Source organism: Thunnus thynnus, chromosome 5 (genome assembly GCF_963924715.1).
Source record: "Thunnus thynnus chromosome 5, fThuThy2.1, whole genome shotgun sequence".
In the NCBI taxonomy this organism is placed as follows: Eukaryota; Metazoa; Chordata; class Actinopteri; order Scombriformes; family Scombridae; genus Thunnus; species Thunnus thynnus.
The window spans coordinates 16,051,371-16,073,648 of NC_089521.1; the positions used below are offsets into that span (position 1 = coordinate 16,051,371).

A 22,278-nucleotide genomic window follows, 5' to 3' on the forward strand; every position below is an offset into this window, starting at 1 on the left:
GGCAGGGTCTCTAGAGCTTTTAGGGTGGGAGGTGTGTGTGTGTGTGTGTGTGTGGGAGGAAGGGGTGAAGAAAGGGGGAGGAGGGTGAAAGGAATGTCTCCAGAGTGTGTCACATTCCAGCCCTCTGAAGGATATTGTGTTTATTTACTCCTTTCACTGGCGGAAATGAGGTCAGAGGTGGTGGCTGCTGTAGTCTGTTATCTGTGTTGCAACAAAGGGATGAGTGGATGAGGTATGGCATACATTTAGGCCAACATCAAACAGATGTACATCTGAAGAACCGCATGTGGGGCGTAGCTCACATGAAACATGTACTTGACTGGAAAGCTCCATAGCTGCAGGGATACCTATTCTGATATTTTTGAACTGGACTTATCCAACATTTTTTAAATATTAGATATCTTCACACTTGATGGTGAGCTTTTTTTAAAATGCAAATTTCCCCTGATTTTCTGGCAATGTTTTAGGAAATCTGCCATGCCGCAACTAAGTGTCTGTCTTTTATTGGAAGATTGTCATCCAACCCACAGTCTCTGATCACATTGGAACACAAATCATGCGATTTATGCTTTTCTCATGAGTAACAGCACAGACTGAAATGAGCAAATCAAAATGGAGAAAGAGTGGCAGAAAAGAAGGAGGGAGGGGTGCAAAACAAGCTCAGAAACAAGCACAGTTCTGGGGATTAGGCTCTCAGTGATGCGCCTCAGTGCTCAGGGGAGCAGAAAGCAGACAGACCACTGACATCATCTCTATTGTCCCTCTGTGTGTGTCTCTCCCCTCTGAATCAACATATCGCCTCTTCTCAAAAATCATTAAATTCGTGAGTTTAGTTAGAGATGACGTTTATCATATGTGTCATTATCACATTCATTTTGCTCAAAATATCTACCTTTTTATATGTGCATTACATATAATCATACATATCAATCATTAAGTTACTAGTGTGCTTACCTGGTGAAATCTCCTTTAGCCTCCTGTGGGACAGAAAAATAGAGAGAAGAAAGGATAGATGAATATGTGAACGCTGAGCAGTGAACATAAAATGTGTGTTTATGTTGTGTTGCGAAAGAAAGAATTAAACAAAAGAAACATTAAACCTCCATCTGGATCGAAACCTCTGAAGGCCTACCTAGCAGATACCTGATACTGTACATCTGCACCTGCACAGAGGGCTCACACACATATATACAGACAAACCACTCAGCCCAGTCTATGTGTAACATGACCTTGCAGCATCACGGTTAATGGACTGACCTACTCTGAGAAAGGGAGAGAAAGATAAAGAGAGAAGTGCTCTGTGTTATATTAGTACTGACTGACTAGACCTAAAACTTAGCTGGTAGCCAAGACTTTCGCTACCAACTAATAGAGTTGAGGTTTTTAGGATTTTAAACTCCCAGCGCCATTGCAGATTAGTGACAGATTGATGGCTGTATTACATAATGTGAGTTTAATCATGGACAATTATGACTACAGTAGATAATGTGAGTTTAATCACTGTCAATTAGGATCAAAGGCTGGAGGAGACATTTTGGAGGAAAACTTCAAACTGTTTCAGAGCTGTTTCATTTCAGAGCCCTGGAGTAACTAGTGTGTTTGGATCCATGTGCTAAATATAGTGAAAAACAGATAACAAAACAGACATCCACACCCAAACCGATACATGCAAAAACACTTTATCTTACTTGTAGAATATAGGAAGCCAATTCGAAGACAACATCACTGTCCACTTCAATAAGCTCCTGCAAGAGAAAAGAGAAAAGGGGACATTGGGTATGAATGACACATTCTCCTATGGCTGGCCTCAAGTAAATAACACACACACACTGTGCTGATGTTGGGAGTAAAAGTGGACGTGCCTCTGATAGTCATCCATTTCACCAAGATAGGTTGGTAAGTCCTTTCATCTCTCTACCACTCCCCCTCTGTTTTTCCTCTCTCCCTTCTCTAATTTCATGACCTCTACATGTGGATGGAGTTCAGAGATTAGCAAAGCATACAGAAGGGGGTTGGGAGAGGGGATTTAGGGGTTGAGAATAGGCATGGATGCTCTGGTTACTGATTACTTAAAACATTTCCCAATGTTCCTAACTTGAGGACGAAGGGAATTGGGAAAAGGTAGAGGAATGAGAGAAAAAAAGAGGGAGATGGAGAAGGAAGGAGGCATGGATGATTCAATGTCTCTATACTCCAAGAGATTGTGGGATGTATTAAGTTGTCTGCTTCTTTAAAAACATAATAATCACTGTTGGGCAATGATCATGTGTATTCATCATGGCGATGAGGGGGAGAAGGATAAGGGTTAGTGGGCAGTGAGTAGTGGGTCAAGTATGCCAGGAATGTTCCCTTTACAATCCACCTCTTAATTGGTTGGGAGATCAGACAGCCAGGATGAAACACTAGACAGAACAAACCCACCATGGCTGTACCACCCAGTGTGGCTATTAATCGTCACACACTGCATGTTTTTGTACTGTATGTGTTCCCACAGAACAGCAGAAAAGGTTTCTCACTACTTTAACAAAACAATGACTGCAGGAGATTGGCATATAACCTGACCTACTATGTTGTACCTACAGTGCATGTGCAGCATGTTTCCATAAATAAATGTATATTAGAATGTGATGTTTCTTTACTCACATTTTTCAGAGCAACTAGTGGGAACAAACCTGAAACCTTCTGTTTGTGGCCTCCCTGACTACTTGGTTACACAGTCACTACAATTTAGGTTTTAATGTCTTGCAAATGGATATTACAGTAAGACAGATGCTTGCATGTTGGGTTTGAACTACAATTAATGTACAATTAGGTTTGCATGTTCTTCTGAGACCTTCTGTACTCACATGTACTTTTCTATTCAACAACATCATTGAAGAAGGGCATCCATTTATAACACATGCAAACAGAAACCTGTTTATGATGCTGCAAAGTGAACATGCATTCAATAAACTTTTGACCCAATCAAAACTTGATACTGTGATGATACACTATACATTACTACATTCAAATTTACTAGAATTGGCCCTCATGAAACTGACCATCTCTGTGTGTACAAATAAAGTATAATTCATATGAAATTATCACTATTTGCTACATGGGATGTTTCTGTCCAATTGTTTTTATCAGGCCATGTGTGCCCCCTTCTGGACACCACAGATAACTGCTTGACACTGGTGTCACTCAACTGTACACAGGCAGGTAATTAGAAAAGAAATACGTTAGCTGGAGGGTTAGCAAAGATTACATAACAGCAGAATGTGAACAATTTGACTGAATAATATAGAGTCTGCCCTCGCTTTAAACAAACATACAAATGCCCTTGAGTGAGGCAACCAATCCCCAGTGGAGGTGCTTAGCATCCAAGAGGACTGATGCCTCCGGAAACACTGGGAAGCTCATCTCTATGACTGCTCTGTATGAAATCAAATATAAGGTGGCATTCTTTGAGCGAGAAGTTCACCAGTTGTACAAAACACAAATTGGTCAGATGTTATTCCATGTGAGTTTGCGTTTTTACCTTTTTTAGGTCAGTGTCTATTTAGAGGCAGCATTAAAACTGCCATTTACACAGCTGAAATCAATGTGCTTCAACACTGACAGATGGCAGTAAATGTGTCAAATTATTCACTAGTTTCAGGAATGTGGTGGAGTACATAACATGATGGGTAACAGCTGATGCAAATGGCTCACATTTTCTGCTTCACCAAATCAATGTGGAGCACCAAAGTGCAAGTGGACCTCTTGTGGTGGCTTTTCATTTAGAACCAAAAACAGCAGCTAATGAAATGACATGCTTCTATCAATATACAGCTGTGTACTCCACATAATTCCAACATGAAATAAACCCATTGGACACCTTCAACTTAAAATATTTCTAAGGCCAGTTTCAGACCACCCAAATCTGTAAAGCATTCCACAATAAATACATCCTTTCCTGATCTTAAGAAAACATTATTAGAAATATGCCTTATGGTAATAAAATTTTAGTTTACCTTGTAGATAATGGACTTGGCATTAAGAAAAAACAGCTCAATTGTGGCATTGTCCTTCAGGTAGGATATACTCTCTATGTAGAACCTGAAAACACAGAAGAGCAACGGTAACAAAGACATTAGTTGACCTTGAATCCTGTAAAGAGGATATGTGAGGTTTCTAATATATTATTTCAGAAAAAAATACACACGCAGGAGAACAGAGACCACATGCAGACTATGGAAATGTCATATGACAGAAACTGTGTAATGACCAAAATGACCAGAGGGGGGCGCACCATACCAAAGGCTGACCCTGTATATCAACATTCTTTCACTTCCTCTTAAAACAACTCTCTGTCTCTCCAGGCTGGTTGGCAAAGATCCATCATTAGTTTGTGAGTGTGCGCACATTCCACAATCCGAATGTGCACACACACACATGCACGCGCACACACACATACACACATACATACATACACACACACACACACACACATACACACACACACACACACACACACACACACACACAAAAGTAGGTATAGCTATCTTAGTGAGGACATTCATTGACATAGTGCGTTCCCTAGTCTCTTACCCTAACCTTAACCATCACAGCTAAATACCAAACCCTAAGCCTTACCCTAAACTGAACCTAAACCCAATTCTAACCTTGACCCTAAAACCAAGTCTGATCCCTCAATCAGCCCTTTGAAGGTGTGTTAGGAAGTGAGGATCACTCGAGATGTCTTCATTTTCCAAAAATGACCTCACTTCCCAAGTCTAAAACTCAAAGTGGCTCTCACAATGATAGGCATACAAGTACACACACACACACACACACACACACTTGGACTGAATGTGCACATGATGCACTTCACACATTGTCTGCCTCTCTGCATCATCAGCAGTGTGTAGTGATACCACATGCACATACAGTACTAACACACACACACACACACACTCACATACTGGAGAGAGAAGCACAGTAACCCACTTCTGGCAGAGCAGTGAGCAGGGAACTAACATAATAATGCAGTCTAAATTTAGCTCATGAATGCATGCAGAGCCAGAGGGAAGCTACGATGGTACGCTTGGAAGCTACTCATTGTTAGCTCCTCTGTGTTAGGAATGTACATCAAAAAGATCCTATATAGTGCACCTGCTGTCATGAGTCTTTCCTCAAACCCCCTTATATGCATAAACTTGCATAGTGCAGTAACACCCACTCTCATCTATACAAATTAAAAACCATCTGTATATGACTTCATATATCCTTGCAAGCATGTATAATGTGACATGAGCACATGTTCCTATGAACACACCAGAATGCATGTGTCGATCTGCGCACATGTGAGTATGTATACTGTAGGTATTGAACGTGAGGGATTGTAAGAGGATCAATATTGGAGGGCTTAAATCGTGTTACACATTGAGCTGCAAGAGAGAATGAGAGGAGCCTAGTCAATATTCAGTGTGAACATTTAATTAAAGTCATAGTCTTGATGAGACATAGACACACTGCCAGCGCAGCAGCAATCATGCAAAAAGGCACCCACTGAATCAGCAGGAGGTGGACATCTGCCTAGCATTTATTGGGAACACATGCATCACACAAACACCACATATGCATGCAAAAACATGACATGCATGCGCCTGCACAGACACACACACCCACACACGCACCCACACAAAAACATCTAATGAAAACAGTAAGCTCAGATTGATAATGGATTCAGGCCTGACATTTGGGCTGATTGTTGTTCCATTATAGTCCTGAATCTGCCTATGTGTGCTGTAAGTGTGCATATATGTTTGTCTGTGTATGTGTGTGTATGTGTGTGTGTGTGTGTGTGTGGGGGGGGGGTGGGGTGGGGTGGGGGGGTCATCAGTGTGACATTTGGAGAGACTAAGGTTGGAGATTGGAAAGAACTGCAGGAGAAAAGGGGGGAATGAAACCTCAAAATGGTGTCAAAGTTCACCACCACCAGATCCTCAAACACATATTTGTCTATGTAAATACTAGGGCTGAAACTATACGTCAATGCAATCGATTATGTAAATATGTTGATTTGCATGGAACGCGTCGCATTGTTTACATTCATCCCCAATTATGGCGGCTCCCGCTCCCAGGCATGCTAAAAATGAGACTTTATCCAAAAAAGCCTGAATCCAATTGTCAAAAGTTTGGAAACTCTTTAAACAGAGACCTAATACAATGGTGCTCTGCACGCTTTGTAAAACTGAAATGGCCTACCACAGCAGCACAACTGCTGTGCATGAGCATCTCAAAAGAAAACATCCTGGGGCTCTCCGACCTCAAAATGACGAGACAGCAGCGTAAGTATTTGGACTATTACAGTGAGTTTTGTCTGATTGTTGGTTGGTAGCCAGTATCTGGGAGCTGTCGTTGCGTCCTTATCTGTTGTGTTTATGACAGACACCTATAAAATTTAACAACGTAGATTTCCATTAACGTTATGCTGTAAGTCAGTGTAAGCAACCTTTTGCAGATAAATAATACAAGTACATTTCCGATTACAATCAGCACTAGCCATCTAAGTAAATCATACTTAACACTATCTACCTTAATGGCAGAATATAGTGAACAACACCTTTCCTAATTACTGCCTAGTCTGCATAAATCTTAACTTTTGTGATGAATAGTATGATTAGGTAAAAGTTAAAGTTTGAAATGGTTCCTTCATTCATAGATTTCATGTTGAAACATGTCACTAATTTTATTGCGTGTCTTTTTGTGTCTCAGGAAGAGGCAAAGCTGTGTGCAAGATTGTTTCCATAAACTGTATGCACACCCTACATGTTGGGAACTTTTTATTAGTAAAAAAGTATTTTTTATGAGAAAATGCTTGAATAAAAGGTTGAAAGATAAATGGTAGAAGTTAAGGTTATTGTTTATTGGTAAGTTAACCAATGGATTAATGGACTAATCAGAAAATAATCGATAGAATAACAGAAAAAATAATGGTTAGCTTAATCCCCAAATAGAAAAAAAGAATTGTTAGATAAATCGATAAAAAAACAATCGTCAGTTGCAGCTTTAGTAAATACACATACATTGTTTTATATGGTTTTATAGCTGGCCTCAGGTAAAGAGATTGTTATCAATTTAATTCAGCTGAAACAGTGAAGATGGCCCAAACAGCAGTAATAACGACAACAAGATAGTATCACTGATGCTGTACAATGATACCATTGTTCACTAAAAATGGTTAACAATAGGTCTATGTGCTAAGAATACAATTTTGCTATACAGTCGCGTCATTGTGTCATTACTTGAGTCGTGTCGTAAATGTCAACCTGGAAATGACTACTCAGTGACATTGTTTCACTGAGCTGATGTGCGTCATGTTGCTATGTAGGTTGCTAACCATGGCTCAGTCTCTGGGGTGTATATGACATCATCATTGAGATACTGTATGTTGGGAACAGAGCACGCCAGCGAACCCAAAACAAAGCCTTGGCTTTCCCCCATGGGCTCTCTCTGAGGGTGCATGTGTATGCCTGCATGCACGAGTTTACGGTGAGAGCTGTGCATTTTCATTTGAGGCTACAAAAGATTACACAATCTCTTCTCAGGTACGTACAAACACACACACACACACACACACACACACACACACACACACACACACACACACACACACACACACACACACACAAACTCACATGCATACTTCATATTTCTGTCACATATACACACATAATTCAGATCCTGTGTGTGAGTCAGGAGTATTTTCTACATGAGTGGGGCCATTGTATGAGCAGTACAAAGGGCTGAGAGAGGAGTGTGGGATGGTAGGATTATTTCATAACCCTGTCCCAACAGGTCATAGTAGGGTGGCTTTTAACTGAAGAGAAGCTTTCAATACAGCAACAGAAAGACGAGCACACTGCTAGAGCACTTGCCTCATCATAGGTTGAGTCAAGTACCACAATATTTTCTGCCCTGTTTAGCATAGCATTGACCAATGAACCTTTTATAAATGAGTCTGCAAGAGTTTTTGTCAGATTGCCTCAATATGAAAATGTAAAGCCTTGTCGTAGAGAAGAAATGGTAAGACTTCTCTCCTTATGGAAAAGCATTCTGCGTCTTGTTTGGAGTACAGCTCTCTGTTGTCCTTGCAGAGCTGTTTGATGGGATTTGCATGCAGCGCATACCGATGAGGTCTATAAGGCTCATGATTGGCTGAGAGGCCCCATGGCAGGAGTTAAATACTGGGGTCAAAACAATTTCATAGGGGCCTGTCATACCTAACCCAGTTAATCTTTTCCTATTACCACATGAATGCATGTGCATACACAAACACGTACACGGACTCTTTCACACGTTCACATTCAAACACCATCTTCAATCAGCGACCATGATATGTACAAGTGTGGTGATTAAGTTGATTAAGTTGAAAGACTCACCTGACACAGAAGTAGAGGACGATGGGACCGGACTTCTTGGGGAACTCGTGTTCTAATACCCTGCGGTCCAGCTGCAGCCAACTAAAATGGCCCCTTATGAGACAAAACAGACAAACAATCAAAACTCCTATTAAGGTATGTTTGAGCAATGAATCAGAAAACCACTAATTCAACAATGATACACCAAAACCTTAGCACTGCTAGTGGCCTCCTCATGACATGCCTCCCCATTTTTCTTTTCCTGTTACCATTTATTCCCCTGTTTTTTCCCCCACTTCTCTCCCCCTGACCTCGCTTTTCTCTCTCCGTCTCCAACAGAGAGAAAAACTGCATAGACAGGTTGTAACCCTGGTAACCCTGCATGGTCTCCTGAGCAACTGAGCAACATCTTTCTCTAACTCTCCCTCCTCCTGTCTCTGTCTCTCAATCTCTCTCCCTCTTTTCGCCCCACAGTCTCTTTGACCACTGAGCGGCCAGAGCTGAGGCGTCTGCTCTCCCCAGGCACACACAACAAATCTACACATCATAGAATTAGTCCCTGGGGGACTAAGACTGCAAAGCTGATGTTGGCTTACTATACTGGAATTGGATACAGTTTGGGTCACAGTTGTGTAAATGCCACAGAGCAGAGGCTTGACATCAGTGGGTGCAGGAGATAAAACAAAAGAGAGACACAAAGGTCATGGCAATGTTTGCCTGTATGGAAATCATTTGTATGTTTGCATGACCAGCCCTGGACTATCATGCTGTGATGCTTCTGTCTTTCTAGGTCACCAAACACAATGAAACTGATTTGAATGTCGTTTTTGCATTTCAAGCACAGTTCTCATAGGAAGCCTTCTGGCAGACATAAACTCATGATCTTTTGCAAGCCCAGAGCAAGACAATCAAAACCTCATCGTCACAACACACATCATCCCTTTGTATTTGTAAGTGACATGAACAGAAATGAAAGAATAGAAATAAATCTAAATCTAATAGCTATTTCATCCCTTAATAAGTATACACAAAACAAAAACAAAACACACAGTTATGCATATAAAAAAATCACTTCCTTGGGAGAAAAACAAGCCAAAACAAACAGCCACATTTATCTATTAAATTTCAGAAATAATCTCAAATAAACTCAAGCCATGTGCTGGCAATTGGAGAATTCATTATGCTTCTGTACATAGTGCAGCACCATGCCAATGTTACCTCAAGGGTAAGGCGCTTCTATTGTATTGACAAATAGTATTTGTCTTTTTAACTTTTTTTTTGTGTGATTTCTTTCTTCATGCTGGAAGGATCACTTGATCGTGGGAGCATAATAAAAGTTGGTACATACAACTAACAAATATCTATTTGCGAAATGTTGAAATAAAAAATACAGTTTCGTATAACAGGTGTACTGAAAGTGACAATGCACTTTGAAATACAGCAATATCTACCTTACAAAAACCAAAGCAGCAATAAATTGAAAGTGATTTGGCCTTTTTAGTGGTAAATGGAAACCAAACCTGCTACAACAAATCACGCTAAAACTTGGCAGAGTATCTTCAACTGAAATTTTCCCACCTCTGTCTTCAACATCTACAACTTTTGCTCAACTGTGCTAACCTGTCATGTTCCCTTGGTGTCATTACCATTTGTTACATCCCCACAAGCAAAGCAACCAAGAAATTCAGTGTTTTTACAAAACTTAAGAAACATATGCACATGTGCACATGCACTTCACTCTAGTGGTGTTTTAATTCGAGTTACTGGTGCATGATGAACATGATGCACCTGAACTTTTAGACGGACGGCCTATTGTCAGCTTATAGGCTAGTATAATATGTCCCACATGTTGCTTTAACAACAACATTAATAGAAATGTTGATAGAGTATCAAAACAAGGATGACCAATTACACTGTAGTTCTCATTCTATTTGAATATGACTTACGTTTCGTCTGTGTATGCAATTCCAAAGTACTCCTTCTCCTTGAGGTTGAAGTGAGAGGCTACCAGGTCCAGTAAATCCTTAGCCATCAACTTCGGCTGCAGAGAGAGAGAGAAATATTAGTTCTGTTCTCATTATGGTTGTATTTATTAGTTAGAGCTTGCCTTGTGTGTGATGTTAGCAGTTTATGCACACTGCAGTTTCAGTGGAACAAGTACATGTGGTAGTGTTGCATGTTAATGTATTCTATCAGGTATTGATTTACTGCAATGACTAAGCATTCTGACAAACACAGGGGAAAAGTGGAAAAGAGTGAGAGAGGAGGAGATAAATGAGAGAGAGAGAGAAAAAGATGGATGGAGTGTGTGGATGTTGCTGACAGTGCAGGTACCCTGCCCTTCCCCTCCCTCCCACTCTCCTTTCTGCCTCTGACCCACACCTCTACTGCAGAGTCATGCCTCTGGGCTGAACCACTGTATTGCAGGGAGAGGGCTGCAGCTAACACAAGAGCTTGCTAGCTAGTTAATACAGTGGAATATTGTCCAAGCTATATGTGATGACAACCTCCATTCATCACGTCGCTCAAAGCATGCAACGCATCTTAAAGCCGAGCAGAGGCTGGGGACTGCTGCCATATGCTGCTGGTTTGTGACATCCTGAGCAACAGCACGCCCCACCCTGAGGTTAACCATGGGTGTGCCTCACTGCCTACATAACCCTGTTTCATCACACACATACACACAAATATGCATGCACATGTGCACAAACAAGCTCAAATCACAACATGCAAGCAGCCCACTCGCAAACATGCAGGAGGAATAAACGATCTGAGCTGTGAACATATAAAACAAAGGAGGACAGGAGAAAAACATACTGTGTGCAACCAAACACACACACACACGCACACACATAAGTCACAGCTATAGTGCCATGGGGTGCACATTCTTATCTATCTCCCCCTAAGGTCTCGTACTATCTACTCACTGCACAGCTACAACTTCAGTGACAGAAGCTACTGAGAGCTATTTAAAGAGAAGGTGATGATGTCATGCATATATACACACACACACACACACACACATGCACACATCTCCAATGACCTAGATCTCATGTAAGAGCGACGCCTACAGTGATTTTTGCTACACAGAAAGGCTCTGGAGAGAATGGAAGCGATAGAGAGAGCTTGGGGAGAAGCTTACATATAGGCTGATATGTGCCTGGTGCATCAGATTTATATATGAGGATGACATTAAATAGGGAACTGGACTACTGTAATAGCTGATTCTGTCTTTGTCCTTTTGACATAACCCAATCCTACTGTATTGTTGAATTGTCTACGAGACTCACATGCTAATATGTTAAGGAATATTAAGGTTACCATTAAAACAAACCTTTCATATATTTGCAGTGAAAAAAGAAAAGGTTGCATTTATTTTCATTTGTCTACAAACAATAAACTCACCCCTATCTTAGCCAAGAATGAGATTGTGAATATGCTAAATCTGTATTCTTTCTATGGCTAAGTTAAGTCTAAAATAACATGTGCAAAGATTTAGACCAGAGATCTAAAGAGAGAAAAAATAAGGACTTTGTTTAAGTCCTGATATGCGTGACTCTGACAAAAATTGGTAGTTCCATCCACACTGGCTCTGTTGTGTCTCTAAACAGGGACAGCAGTTATTCACAAGAGCAACACAAAGCCTCTTTGAAGTGCTCAAAATATTTCAGATGTGGAAATTTTAGGTCTGGAGTCAGGCTATCTTTATGGTATTAGCAGTAATAAATGTTTAGGTTCAGTGTGAGACATATACAATGGTGGTCTCTCATTACCACACAGCAGTCAACTGCCTTGGCAACAATATCAATTAAACAACATTTATGCCACCGCAGCAGAACAAACACTGAGCAAGGGACAGGGGCACGTGGACACATACAATGAACAGTTGGAAAGATGAAGCAGAGATAAAACAAGTGGCAGGTACACTACCAAACATAAAAAGTGTTTGATGAAAATGGAAAAGAAGAGAAAGAATCCTGTAAGGTTAGGCGGTTAGAGTTTCTTGCCTCTATATTGTTATGAATACATGGGCTGCACTGGATGCTATAATTAAGTTTGGTTCCCTCTTCAAGTGACTACTTACCCTTGCCACACATATCCTCACATCCTGACAATACAGCTTATCTGCGAAATGGCAGATACCTAACGGATGTGTAATAATGTTTTGGAAGATACCTATTGTGATACAGGCAGTGAATGACAGGTAATATAGTAAGTGATATGGCACACTAAACACACACACACACACATTCACACACACTTACACTATGGAGCCATCTATCAGACAGTAAAGCTCTGCTAGCTTAGACAGCATTAGTACTAATAGACATTTAGCCTGTGCTTTCTCAGCAGCACAGGTAATTAACAGCATAAGAATTATAGGGATGTGCTAGTGAGGAGGACAGTGCAGGGCTGCGGGGGGGGGGGGGGGGGGGGGGGTTGGTTGGTTGCTCAAACAAACAGTTGGTGGAGTCATATTTTAAAAGACTTCCCATATTTTATTTTTTATTTCCAAGTGAGGCACTGAGAACATTTTTTCAAAAACAAAGTAATGCTAGCTTGTAGCAACCTCACCACTGTCGCCAGATTCGGGTTGGTTTAAAAAACACAGATATTTTGGCCTTAATTTCGGATGTTTGGAGTCGACGTCTGGCCATTTGGCGGATAACATCAATAAATTACTCTTGTTGGCTTTTTACTCGTAAAGCTTTTATTGCACTAACAGTATTGTAACGAGTGTAGTTGTCGTTAACTTGAGTAATGTTATCTTCACTTCACCTGACTCTCCTCTGCTCCGCTCTGTGTGTGGAGGGGCTGAGCCCCGCCACAGAGCAGAGGAGAGAAACTAGCGTGATGTGGTGGGGGGTAGGGGTTCGCGTTAAGAGGTTCCAAGGCAATGACACAGAGGTTGACTCATGTTTCGGAACAGCGCTGCACAGAGGCTCCCAAATGATTATTGATTTCCGAATGAATGGATATCTGGCGTTATTTTTGGCATTAAAAATTGTTCTTTTTGGCCTGCCGGGGGCTCTCGTTACACTTATAGGGGAAACACTGGAGGCAATACTAAAGCAGATCCACAGACACACAACAGTAGCTCAACAGTAGCGCACTTGGCTGGCTGGCTGGCTGGCTGGCAGCAACTCATGGCCCAATCTCACAAAACACCTAGTCAGGCCCTTGGCGCCTTCAGAACTGTTCAGATTTATGGGATGCTAACTGATTTATTAGTGGCAGTCAAAGGATGGGTAAGGAAAAGGCTTTTAACCACATGCTATACATTAATTCTCTTCACTTTTTAAAATAGTAAAAATCAGCTTTTAATAATCACGTATTTTGTATACAGAGTGGTAGTTCATGGTAGGCCATCATCTTACCATCTTACAATCCTAAACTATCCCGTCCTTGACATAAACGTCAACACTTAGGAAAATAATATGGTGGAGACGCTCTGTTACACAACTTGACCTCAGTACTCCATTTGCCGCCAGTTAGTACACACCATTTTAGCCTTAGGGAGTGACAGCCACGTGACTGACATCTATTTTCACTCAATGGTATATTTGGTGGTTAGCTTCCATCTTTACAACCTGGTCAATAGTTGTTTTGGCCTCCTGGCACATAGTTCCCTGCCAATGAAGCGTTGCTCCATAAACAAACCACAGAGGACTCGCTATCAAAGGTAGGAGGAAGGGGATGAGGAAGAGGAAACAAGTGAACGACACTTCTGGGATTAAACAGCTGGTCAATGTTACAAGCCAGTGACAGAAATGAGATCCAACCTTTAAGAGGCTAGCTGGCCGGTGCGCTTGGCGTGGTAACAGGAACTTAAATGAAAACCTCAACAGAACAGGCTTGACCACAGTGCTGTTAAACTATCGTTGAAGACACGAAATAGCTCCAGTAGAGTGTGTAATACTGGAGTACTACCTCAACATTTGAAAACAAACAACTATTTGTACTACTTACTCGTGAGTTATGATCATTCCTTCAAGAAATCCCTTTTTGGAAATGAGTGGAAGGCCTGACTGTTTCTTAGTTCAGCAGAAAACTAAGAATAACATTGTAATTCTCTGTGGTCCCGCTAACGACTCACTGGCCTATTGAACATCCGCTCAGTGGACAGAAAAGACGACAGAGAGTGAGAGAAACAGAGAGAGACATAGCAGTATCCTGATTTATATGACAGTCGTGGTTTGTTAATAATATCTCCTCTTCCGGCCTTTTTGTCACGCTTACTCCCTCGCTAATATCATTGCCAAAATGTAAAAATACCATTTGCTAACACTGTGTACACAATGTGGTAAACAGAACAGATTAATCCCCACTACTCTTCAAGCACTTGTTAAACTATTTACATAAAACAATCACCTCTGGCCTCACATCAAAGCTAAAAGAACTAAATATGAGCTATACTATAGAATACACTAATATTGCTGCAATGTTTTTCCTCAGCTCTCTTTTTGTTGATTTCCTTGTTATTTCCTTCCTTGATGACAGGAGGAGAGGATGACTGGATGGGGAGATAAGGAGCTGCTGTGGTTGTATTTGGGGATACAGGAGCAGGTAAAGAGAAGAAGAGACGAAGTGTGGAACGGCTGAGAGAGAAAAGAAGATATAGAGAGTTAAGAGTGGAAAGTGAGAAGAGATGGAAAGAGGGAGAATGGAAGAGGGAGCAGAAGAAGTACCAATTTGAAAGAGAGGATCAGTTCTGGCAGAGTAATCAAATCAGAAAGTCAGCAGACCTATCCTTGGCTCTCTCCTCCATTTTCTCCTCTCTATTCCCATCCCTTTAGTGTCATCTCCTGTCTCTCCATTTAGGGCTTTCTTGAACTCTCATCTCACTTTTCTCTCAACCTGCTGAGTTTCTGTGCCAATCTTCCTATTCTGCCATTGCTCTTTTTCTCATATTCCATGGCAATTACCTTCTTTTGTCTTTCTCTCTTTCCAGTGGAAACTGGGTAATGGTCAGACCCAAGAGGAGCGAAGAGAGGGTTAGGAGGAGCGGAAGGAGCTTTAAATAAAAATAGTTCAGTCCATGTGACCAAACCATAAGAGAGCCAAAGGCATGACAAATGTGAATGTCATCAACAATCAATAAAGAAGGTTAAGGTAGAAAGAGAGCCATAAATAAGTGCTCCAAAAAAGAGAGAAGTTACTGTGCAGAGAGAGAGCTGCATAACGAATCAAAAACTAAAAAAAAAAAAACACTATCTGATGTAATGTGTGTTTTGAAAATAAATCCTGCTCCTGTTAAATGTTAAATCCTGATATTACAAAACCTATTTAACTGGCGTATAGAACAGAAAGCAGACCAGAGCAGATCTACAGTAGCAAATAGCAAGCTCAAAAGAGTAGATGCATTACAGTAAATGGCAAATGACAGAGAGAAAGGTTTGTTTTGGGTGCTGCTGCTGCTGCCTTTGGTCATTACTGCAAAACAGGCCTGCTGGGAGGATGAAGGGCTGAAAGTGGGGGGAGGGGGCAGCATGCTGCGTTGTTTTTCCAAGAAATTTGGAGGATAAGATGCAGCATTGTCAATTACACATTGGATGATAGAACAATAGCCAGACAGACAGATCTGGCTTTAGGTCTGGGCTTGATTACTGAGGCATTCTAGGAGGGCAAGAGAGATGGGGGAAGAAGAAAGATCAGTGGAGCATGAGTTTAGGGGAAGTAAGGGTTTCTGTTTAGGACATCATTAGGACTGAACTCAGCGTCAGGATGCATAGTTTCTACAGAGAAAGCAAAACAGGGCAGGGTCCCATGTGTGTTTGTGTGTGTGTGTGTGTGTAGAGATCAGGTGAGCGTCAAGAAAGAGCAAAGTCACCCGCTGCTGACCATATTTCGCTTGGTCAGCAGCAATCGAGTCCCTCGAGACGGCAGACGTCACCTCTCCCTCGCTCTAAGGGAATGAGAGTCTGCAAGGAGAGAGGAAGAAAGAGAGAGGGGGGGAGAAGAAGAAGAAGAAGAGAGACTCACCTGCACAAGGAGCTCCAACTTCCTGTCGTCCAGGAGATGGACCTGACATCGCCTCCCCTCTGTCATCTGAAAAACAGAAAATAAGAAGTATAAGGGATGCTTGTTAATATTCTTGTTCATTTATTACGTTATACTACTATATATCAAAAGCAGACGTTTGTATGGGTATCCATAATCACTTCTATTTCCAAATAACACCATATTTTTCTATTAAATCAAACAAGACCACGATGCATCACCAGATCTATTAGTATGTGAGGCATGTGCTGTGAGTGTGCACGTGTGTGTATCTGACTGAAGCTCCCTTAACAAGGTTAGCTGAGCTAACTAGACACAATGGGGCAATAGAGACAACGTCCTGTGCTGCTCTCTTCCTCGCAGATATTTCTAGCATTCCTCTTTGGGCATGAAAACCATTATCCAACAGTCGACTACAGCGACCACAATGAGTGAAGCTTCCTGCTGTCAATGTCCACTCGGGTGTTTGTCTGTGTTGTTAATACAATGTTTGATGAATAGAGCTGCAAAAAAACTGATAATATCCATCTGCCAAATTCAGGCATAAACACAGAAGCAGGTGCAATTGATGGGACAGTCAACTGTGGGAAACACAAGTGAGGCCAGACAATCCGCATGATAGACAAAGCCAAACCATTTTTTCCAAACCTGTCTGAAAAGTTTGCTGCAGTACAATGAAATTCCAACGAATACACAGCTAAGGTTTGGATCTTCACTGGAAAAATAAAGCCAGACATTTCAACACAGAGGTACAAACTGTGCCAGAGTGTTCAGTGTGTTAGTGTATGTTTGTGTGCATGTATCCTGGTGTTTTTCAGCACATGTGGAGTTTCTCTTCAATTTAACAGGAAGCGTGGACCCTGAGGAACACAAACACCCTCTGGCTCCTCCCATACTTCCCTCACATCTGGGAGATGGGGAGGGGGAGCAGAGGGGAGGAGGTGATGTATGTGTGTGTGTGTGTGTGTGTGTGGGTGTGTGTGTGTGTGGGTGTGTGGAGGGGTGGGGTTAAGAAATGTTGGAGAAGAAGTACTAAAGGAAAGGAGGGAGAGTCATCCTTATTGTCAAGCATTCAATGAAAACTCCCTCCAAAACATAGATGCCATAAACATGAGCACAAGCATAACCGGTTTGTAACTCTTAACCATGAGGATCATATTGGCCACCTGAGGCTGTTGCAATTCGGTAAGGGTGTGTCCGCAACGTGAGTATAACATACACCTACTTTCTCACCACTTGTGCCAGCTTGCATTGAGGTGGCAGGTTGGAGGTGAGAGTTTAGCAAAGAGCTGAAGATACCAGAGAAAGAGAGGGAGAGCAGTGACAGTGCTGTGTCTCCACACTCATCCCTGTGTGAACTCTGCTGAATGACTTCTAGTGTTTTTGAATGTGTGTGTGTGTGTGTGTGTGTGTGTGTGTGGATTCTATACACTTTGAAGGGTTCGGTTTACCCTCCCACTCTCCATTGATCTCCTGTGGTTTGAGGATTGAGATTGGGTGCACCTGTGCACACAGTGAGTGACACACACACCCCCTTAACATTTTCCAACATTGCCTTTTGTTTTCATCTGCCACTCTACTGTCTTGGAGTTACCTTTCTTTCCCAAAACCTTCCATGTTTACACTGTATACAGTGATTTTAATTACTACCATTAGTAATGAGAAGTAACTCAGCTATTCATTATTACTAGTCTTGCAACACTCGTGTCATCTTGATCAAAAGTTGGTGCATGACTATAGTATATCCATATCTTATCTGCTCTGAACTGCAATGCAGACACTATACACACACACACACACACACACACACTGACTCACTGGCTCTCTGCTTGAGGCACCTGGGAATAGTACAAACCTTAACGTCAAGGTAACAAATCACTGCTTGGAGGCTAAATATAGGCAGCCCAATCTGGCAGGGAGATACACTTATTGGTTTTAGTCATAAAATTCACTTTGTGGTATTGGACACATGCTACTGAGTTTCTATCCACCATGAAACCAAATGCCATAAAGTTTCTATGAATAGCTTGCTGTCATTAAACACGGCTGAAAAAAAATGGAAAAAAGTGTAATGTTGCTGCACTGTGACACAGTTTAGCCACACTATTTGCAAGGAGATGACTCTTTCTTTCTCTGCACATGCCTCTGACCTTTGATGCATGTTGTAAACATTACATGACAATGTAACTGATAGAAACATCAAAGCACACGTTGCACTAAGTAGCCTACATCACCTTCTCCTGGTGTGTGATTCATGTTGTATTTGATCAACCAACATTTCTCACCCATTACTAGTCAGCTTTGAATTGGCCAACCTACATCCTCAGGTCTGACTCACTGGCAAGAAACGGTCAAATGAAAAGACATGGAGATGAAAATGAAGAATGTAACCCTACTCTCTTGCGTAAAGCTACTCTGTTCACAGTATTTCATTATTTCGCTGGAACTGACACCTAAAATTACATAGGCGCACATAGACACACACAGCTGACAGTGATGCTTGGCCAGTGCATGAGACGACAGTAACGCTATCATTAGTTAGTTGTTACCTTAAAAGCAAACGCTCCTTGCGAGGCTCCTACACAAAAACCGGCTCCAAGAGGGAGAGAGAAAAAAAGAAGAATCCCGAATTATTAATCCCAGAAAGAAACGAGCCGTGTGACCGCCAGAAAATCATCAAAAAACACCCCTTTTCCCGGCCGGCCTAGGGGAGGAGGCACATCAGCATCCATGTTAGTGACCATTAGTTAACGTTAGTTACAAGCGACGCAGCTCGCGGTGTATTCCCTGTATCTTCTCAGCTCTACGGAGCCGTTATCTCTCATATGCCCGCCATTCAAGCTATATCTCCGAGCTAATTAACGGCGACCGCAGAGCGTTTTCCAAGGCTGGCTTCCCTCTCATCCCTCCTTCCGAAAGGAGAGAGCTTCTCACGGGGCTAGTCCCGGTCGACCAACCCCCCTTTCGCTACCGGCACCGTGCACAAACGGTGTGAACGTGCGGATAGCAGGAGACCGTACCAACGGTCAGCAACCGAGGGGGACGACCGGAAGAAAAGGACTAACGTTTTCCAGGCTGTCTTCACTTGCCAGCTATGTTTCTCGCTGTCATCTGAGTTGCTTCGAAAAACACGAGAATAATGGAGGCAAGATGTGGGGGCGGGGAGAGGAGGAGATGAGGGGAAATTTTCTGCAGCGGCTCACAGCCATGAGAAACTGCAGACCTCTCTCTCTCTCTCTCCCTCTCTCTCTCTATGTGCTCTGTGTGTGTGTGTGTGTGTGTGTGTGTGTGTGTGTGTGTTTACAAACCCAAACAGACATCTGTGTCTGCTCTGCACAGCACACCAACAGTCCACCGTTAAAAACATGTGATGCACCGCTGATAAATAATAATGAGCGGTGACCAGTCAACATATTATCTGTTATCAGCTGTGATTCAAGGAATGCATTCATTTGTGGGGGAGGGATACTTCCCTTGAAAGACACTATCCTCATATGACTTTGATAATACACAGTTATAGCCTCTACCAGGTTTATTTTGATCAAAATTTTCATACGCCTACAATAGTTAGATGGTTATCTATTGTGCAAAAAAAAAAGAAAACAATGGGATCCAGTTGGATGTCTGCTTCCCCCTTTCTCTCTCTCTCTCTCTCTCTCTCTCTCTCCCTCTCCAGATTGTCACTTCCTGTCTGCACCCTTAAATACAAATGTCCTTGCTCAGGTTTGCTTTGCTTGAATTATTTCTGGCTTTCAGTCCACTGCAGCCGTTAGACTGACTTTCATTTTTTTGCATGACCTAAATTGGGCACTTGTGTTCACCTTACACTGCTGGAGCAGCAGCCGTTGAAACCACAAGTTGTTAACATAACAAAAATCAGTCCAGTTTTTTGGTACCATAAATAGATACTAATGTGTGCCGTGAAGGCAGGGCAAAGCCTATACAGTACCTACTGTCAATAAAGTCTTTGAATGATTTGGCAAGCGTAGGCTAGTCTGTTTTCTATTATTGTATTACAACATAAGTAATCCCCATGTTATGAAAACAGTGTGAGGCCACATGTAGCACATGTACAGCATGCCTACATGTATTACACTTTCAGGAAAATTCATCTGAGATGTCGGCATCACAGGGATACTTGACCGTTTGTTATCTGAAGATTATCATAACTCATCTGGGAAGTGGCTTTACTAACCATTTGTCATGAATACAGTCTGCCTGAGCCAAATGCTGTTGCACCAGATTTGAACTACAACAGTAAGGCGATGCATAATCTTGAATTTGCAAAATTCATAAGAAAAGCTCTCTTCCCAGACATTAAGCAATACAAAGATGCAGTTAAATTTAATGTGTTTGGCTTGAACAGTTGCCACCATAGCTTGTGCTGCAAGCCTAAGATTCAGCTTAGTTTGCTGAATGTAGAAGGTCACATGAGAAACAAGGAGGTGTATCCTTTCCCTTTTCCTGCTGAATTTTTCTGTTTCTGGATATTTTTGGCCTGTCCCAGACACCGGAAACTGGCCTGTCCAACTTAAACATCTCCAGATGACTCTTTCTTTGGCTCTAATACACACACCCGTCCCTCCTTCTCTTTCTCCGGTCAAATACATATCTCCCTTTATTGGTTGCTTCCTCAGTTTGCTATCACAAGGGCCCTGTTGTTTGACCAATGCAAGGGAGGGGGGCAATGAGGGCAGTGGGGGAAACGGGGTAAAATTGACAAAGACAGAAGAGGAGAGCAGAAAAAATATTGCAGAAGGAAGATCCTGAACACTTTGACTACAAGAATTTATGAATTACTGTTTCTGTTGTCAAGCTGGAGGAGGGCTGATTCAAAGAAAAAGACAGAGAGGAAAAGGAAAGAAGATGGGAAGCAAGGCAGGAAGGAACAATGACAAACAGCTGTGATTTACTGAGCCACTCTGTTCATTGCTCATGCCGCTTAACTTTCATACATGTTAACCTTTCAGCGACCTACAAAGAGCGTAGCCAAAAAGGTGAAAAACACTTCTAGGTGTGACATATCTGGGCCCTGACAGAGCCTTGTTATGGAGCCAGTGGGCTTCTATTCTGGGCTGAGGTGTGGTCGTAATGAGGTGCTGATCTGGTGTGTTTCTATGGGGTAGGGGTCTAAAGGGGAACGATCTGGACTGGTGAGGTGGGTTTTAACAGGCGGTGGGTATTAGAGTCAGGTTTTAGGGTCGAGCAGGGGAACGGGGTTGATGGTCTGTGCTGGAGAAGGTAACCTATATTGGTGGAATGTGATATAAACAGCGCCGAATGTTAATTGAAGCAAGATGGAGAATCTCTTTAACCCTGACTCTGTGACGCTGCGGTAGGCAGTCGAGACTGACACACAACGCTCGGCGCTCTCACACTCCGTCTGACTTTGTGTGCGTCTTCCCCCGTATTTATGGAGACTAAACAAACACACGCTCTTAAACACGTCACTTTGAGCGCGAGCAAGGCCTGACACAGGCAGGCGGCCCCGTGATGATTTATGACGCTGAGATCATTATAGCTGAATCGGCTTTATGACTCGTCGTCAGTTTTAATGTAACGGTGTCTGCATATGGTGCAGATTAGATTACAACACAAGATTCAGCAAAACATACTGTAGCTCTCAATACTCTACAGTTTTCAGTTCAATGGCTTATTGAAAACCTGATGGAAAAATAACAGCAGGGCCAAATCCCGTCTTCTTCGCCATCTAGTGCAGCATGTAGAGTGAGAGTGAGCAGGGAGGGTCATGGAAAGGCAGCCAGGAATGTCTAGAGAAACGACTGACCGGGAGAGATCTGTTTTGTTTGTTCAAGTGTGTATGTATGTGTGTGTGTGTGTGTGTGTGTGTGTGTGTGCGCGTGTTTTTGTGTGTGTGTCTGTGAGCTCC

The 22,278-nt window shown here is 42.2% G+C and overlaps 1 protein-coding gene across 11 annotated transcripts in view; it reads right to left on the bottom strand.

Moving 5' to 3' along the window:
• frmd4a (FERM domain containing 4A) overlaps window positions 1–22,278 on the bottom strand; it is a 100,953-nt gene that overhangs the window by 21,112 nt on the left and 57,563 nt on the right. For 10 of the 11 annotated variants that reach the window (XM_067589552.1, XM_067589546.1, XM_067589550.1 and 7 more), the window contains exons 2-7: window positions 16,371–16,436; window positions 10,334–10,428; window positions 8,409–8,501; window positions 3,996–4,080; window positions 1,689–1,745; window positions 955–977 (exon numbers count right to left, since the gene is read on the bottom strand). In XM_067589552.1, coding sequence (XP_067445653.1) covers window positions 955–977; window positions 1,689–1,745; window positions 3,996–4,080; window positions 8,409–8,501; window positions 10,334–10,428; window positions 16,371–16,436 — 419 coding nt within the window. Of the gene's footprint in view, window positions 1–954; window positions 978–1,688; window positions 1,746–3,995; window positions 4,081–8,408; window positions 8,502–10,333; window positions 10,429–16,370; window positions 16,437–18,937; window positions 19,563–22,278 lie in introns of those variants that run through there. The other variant, XM_067589551.1, reaches the window with a different exon arrangement.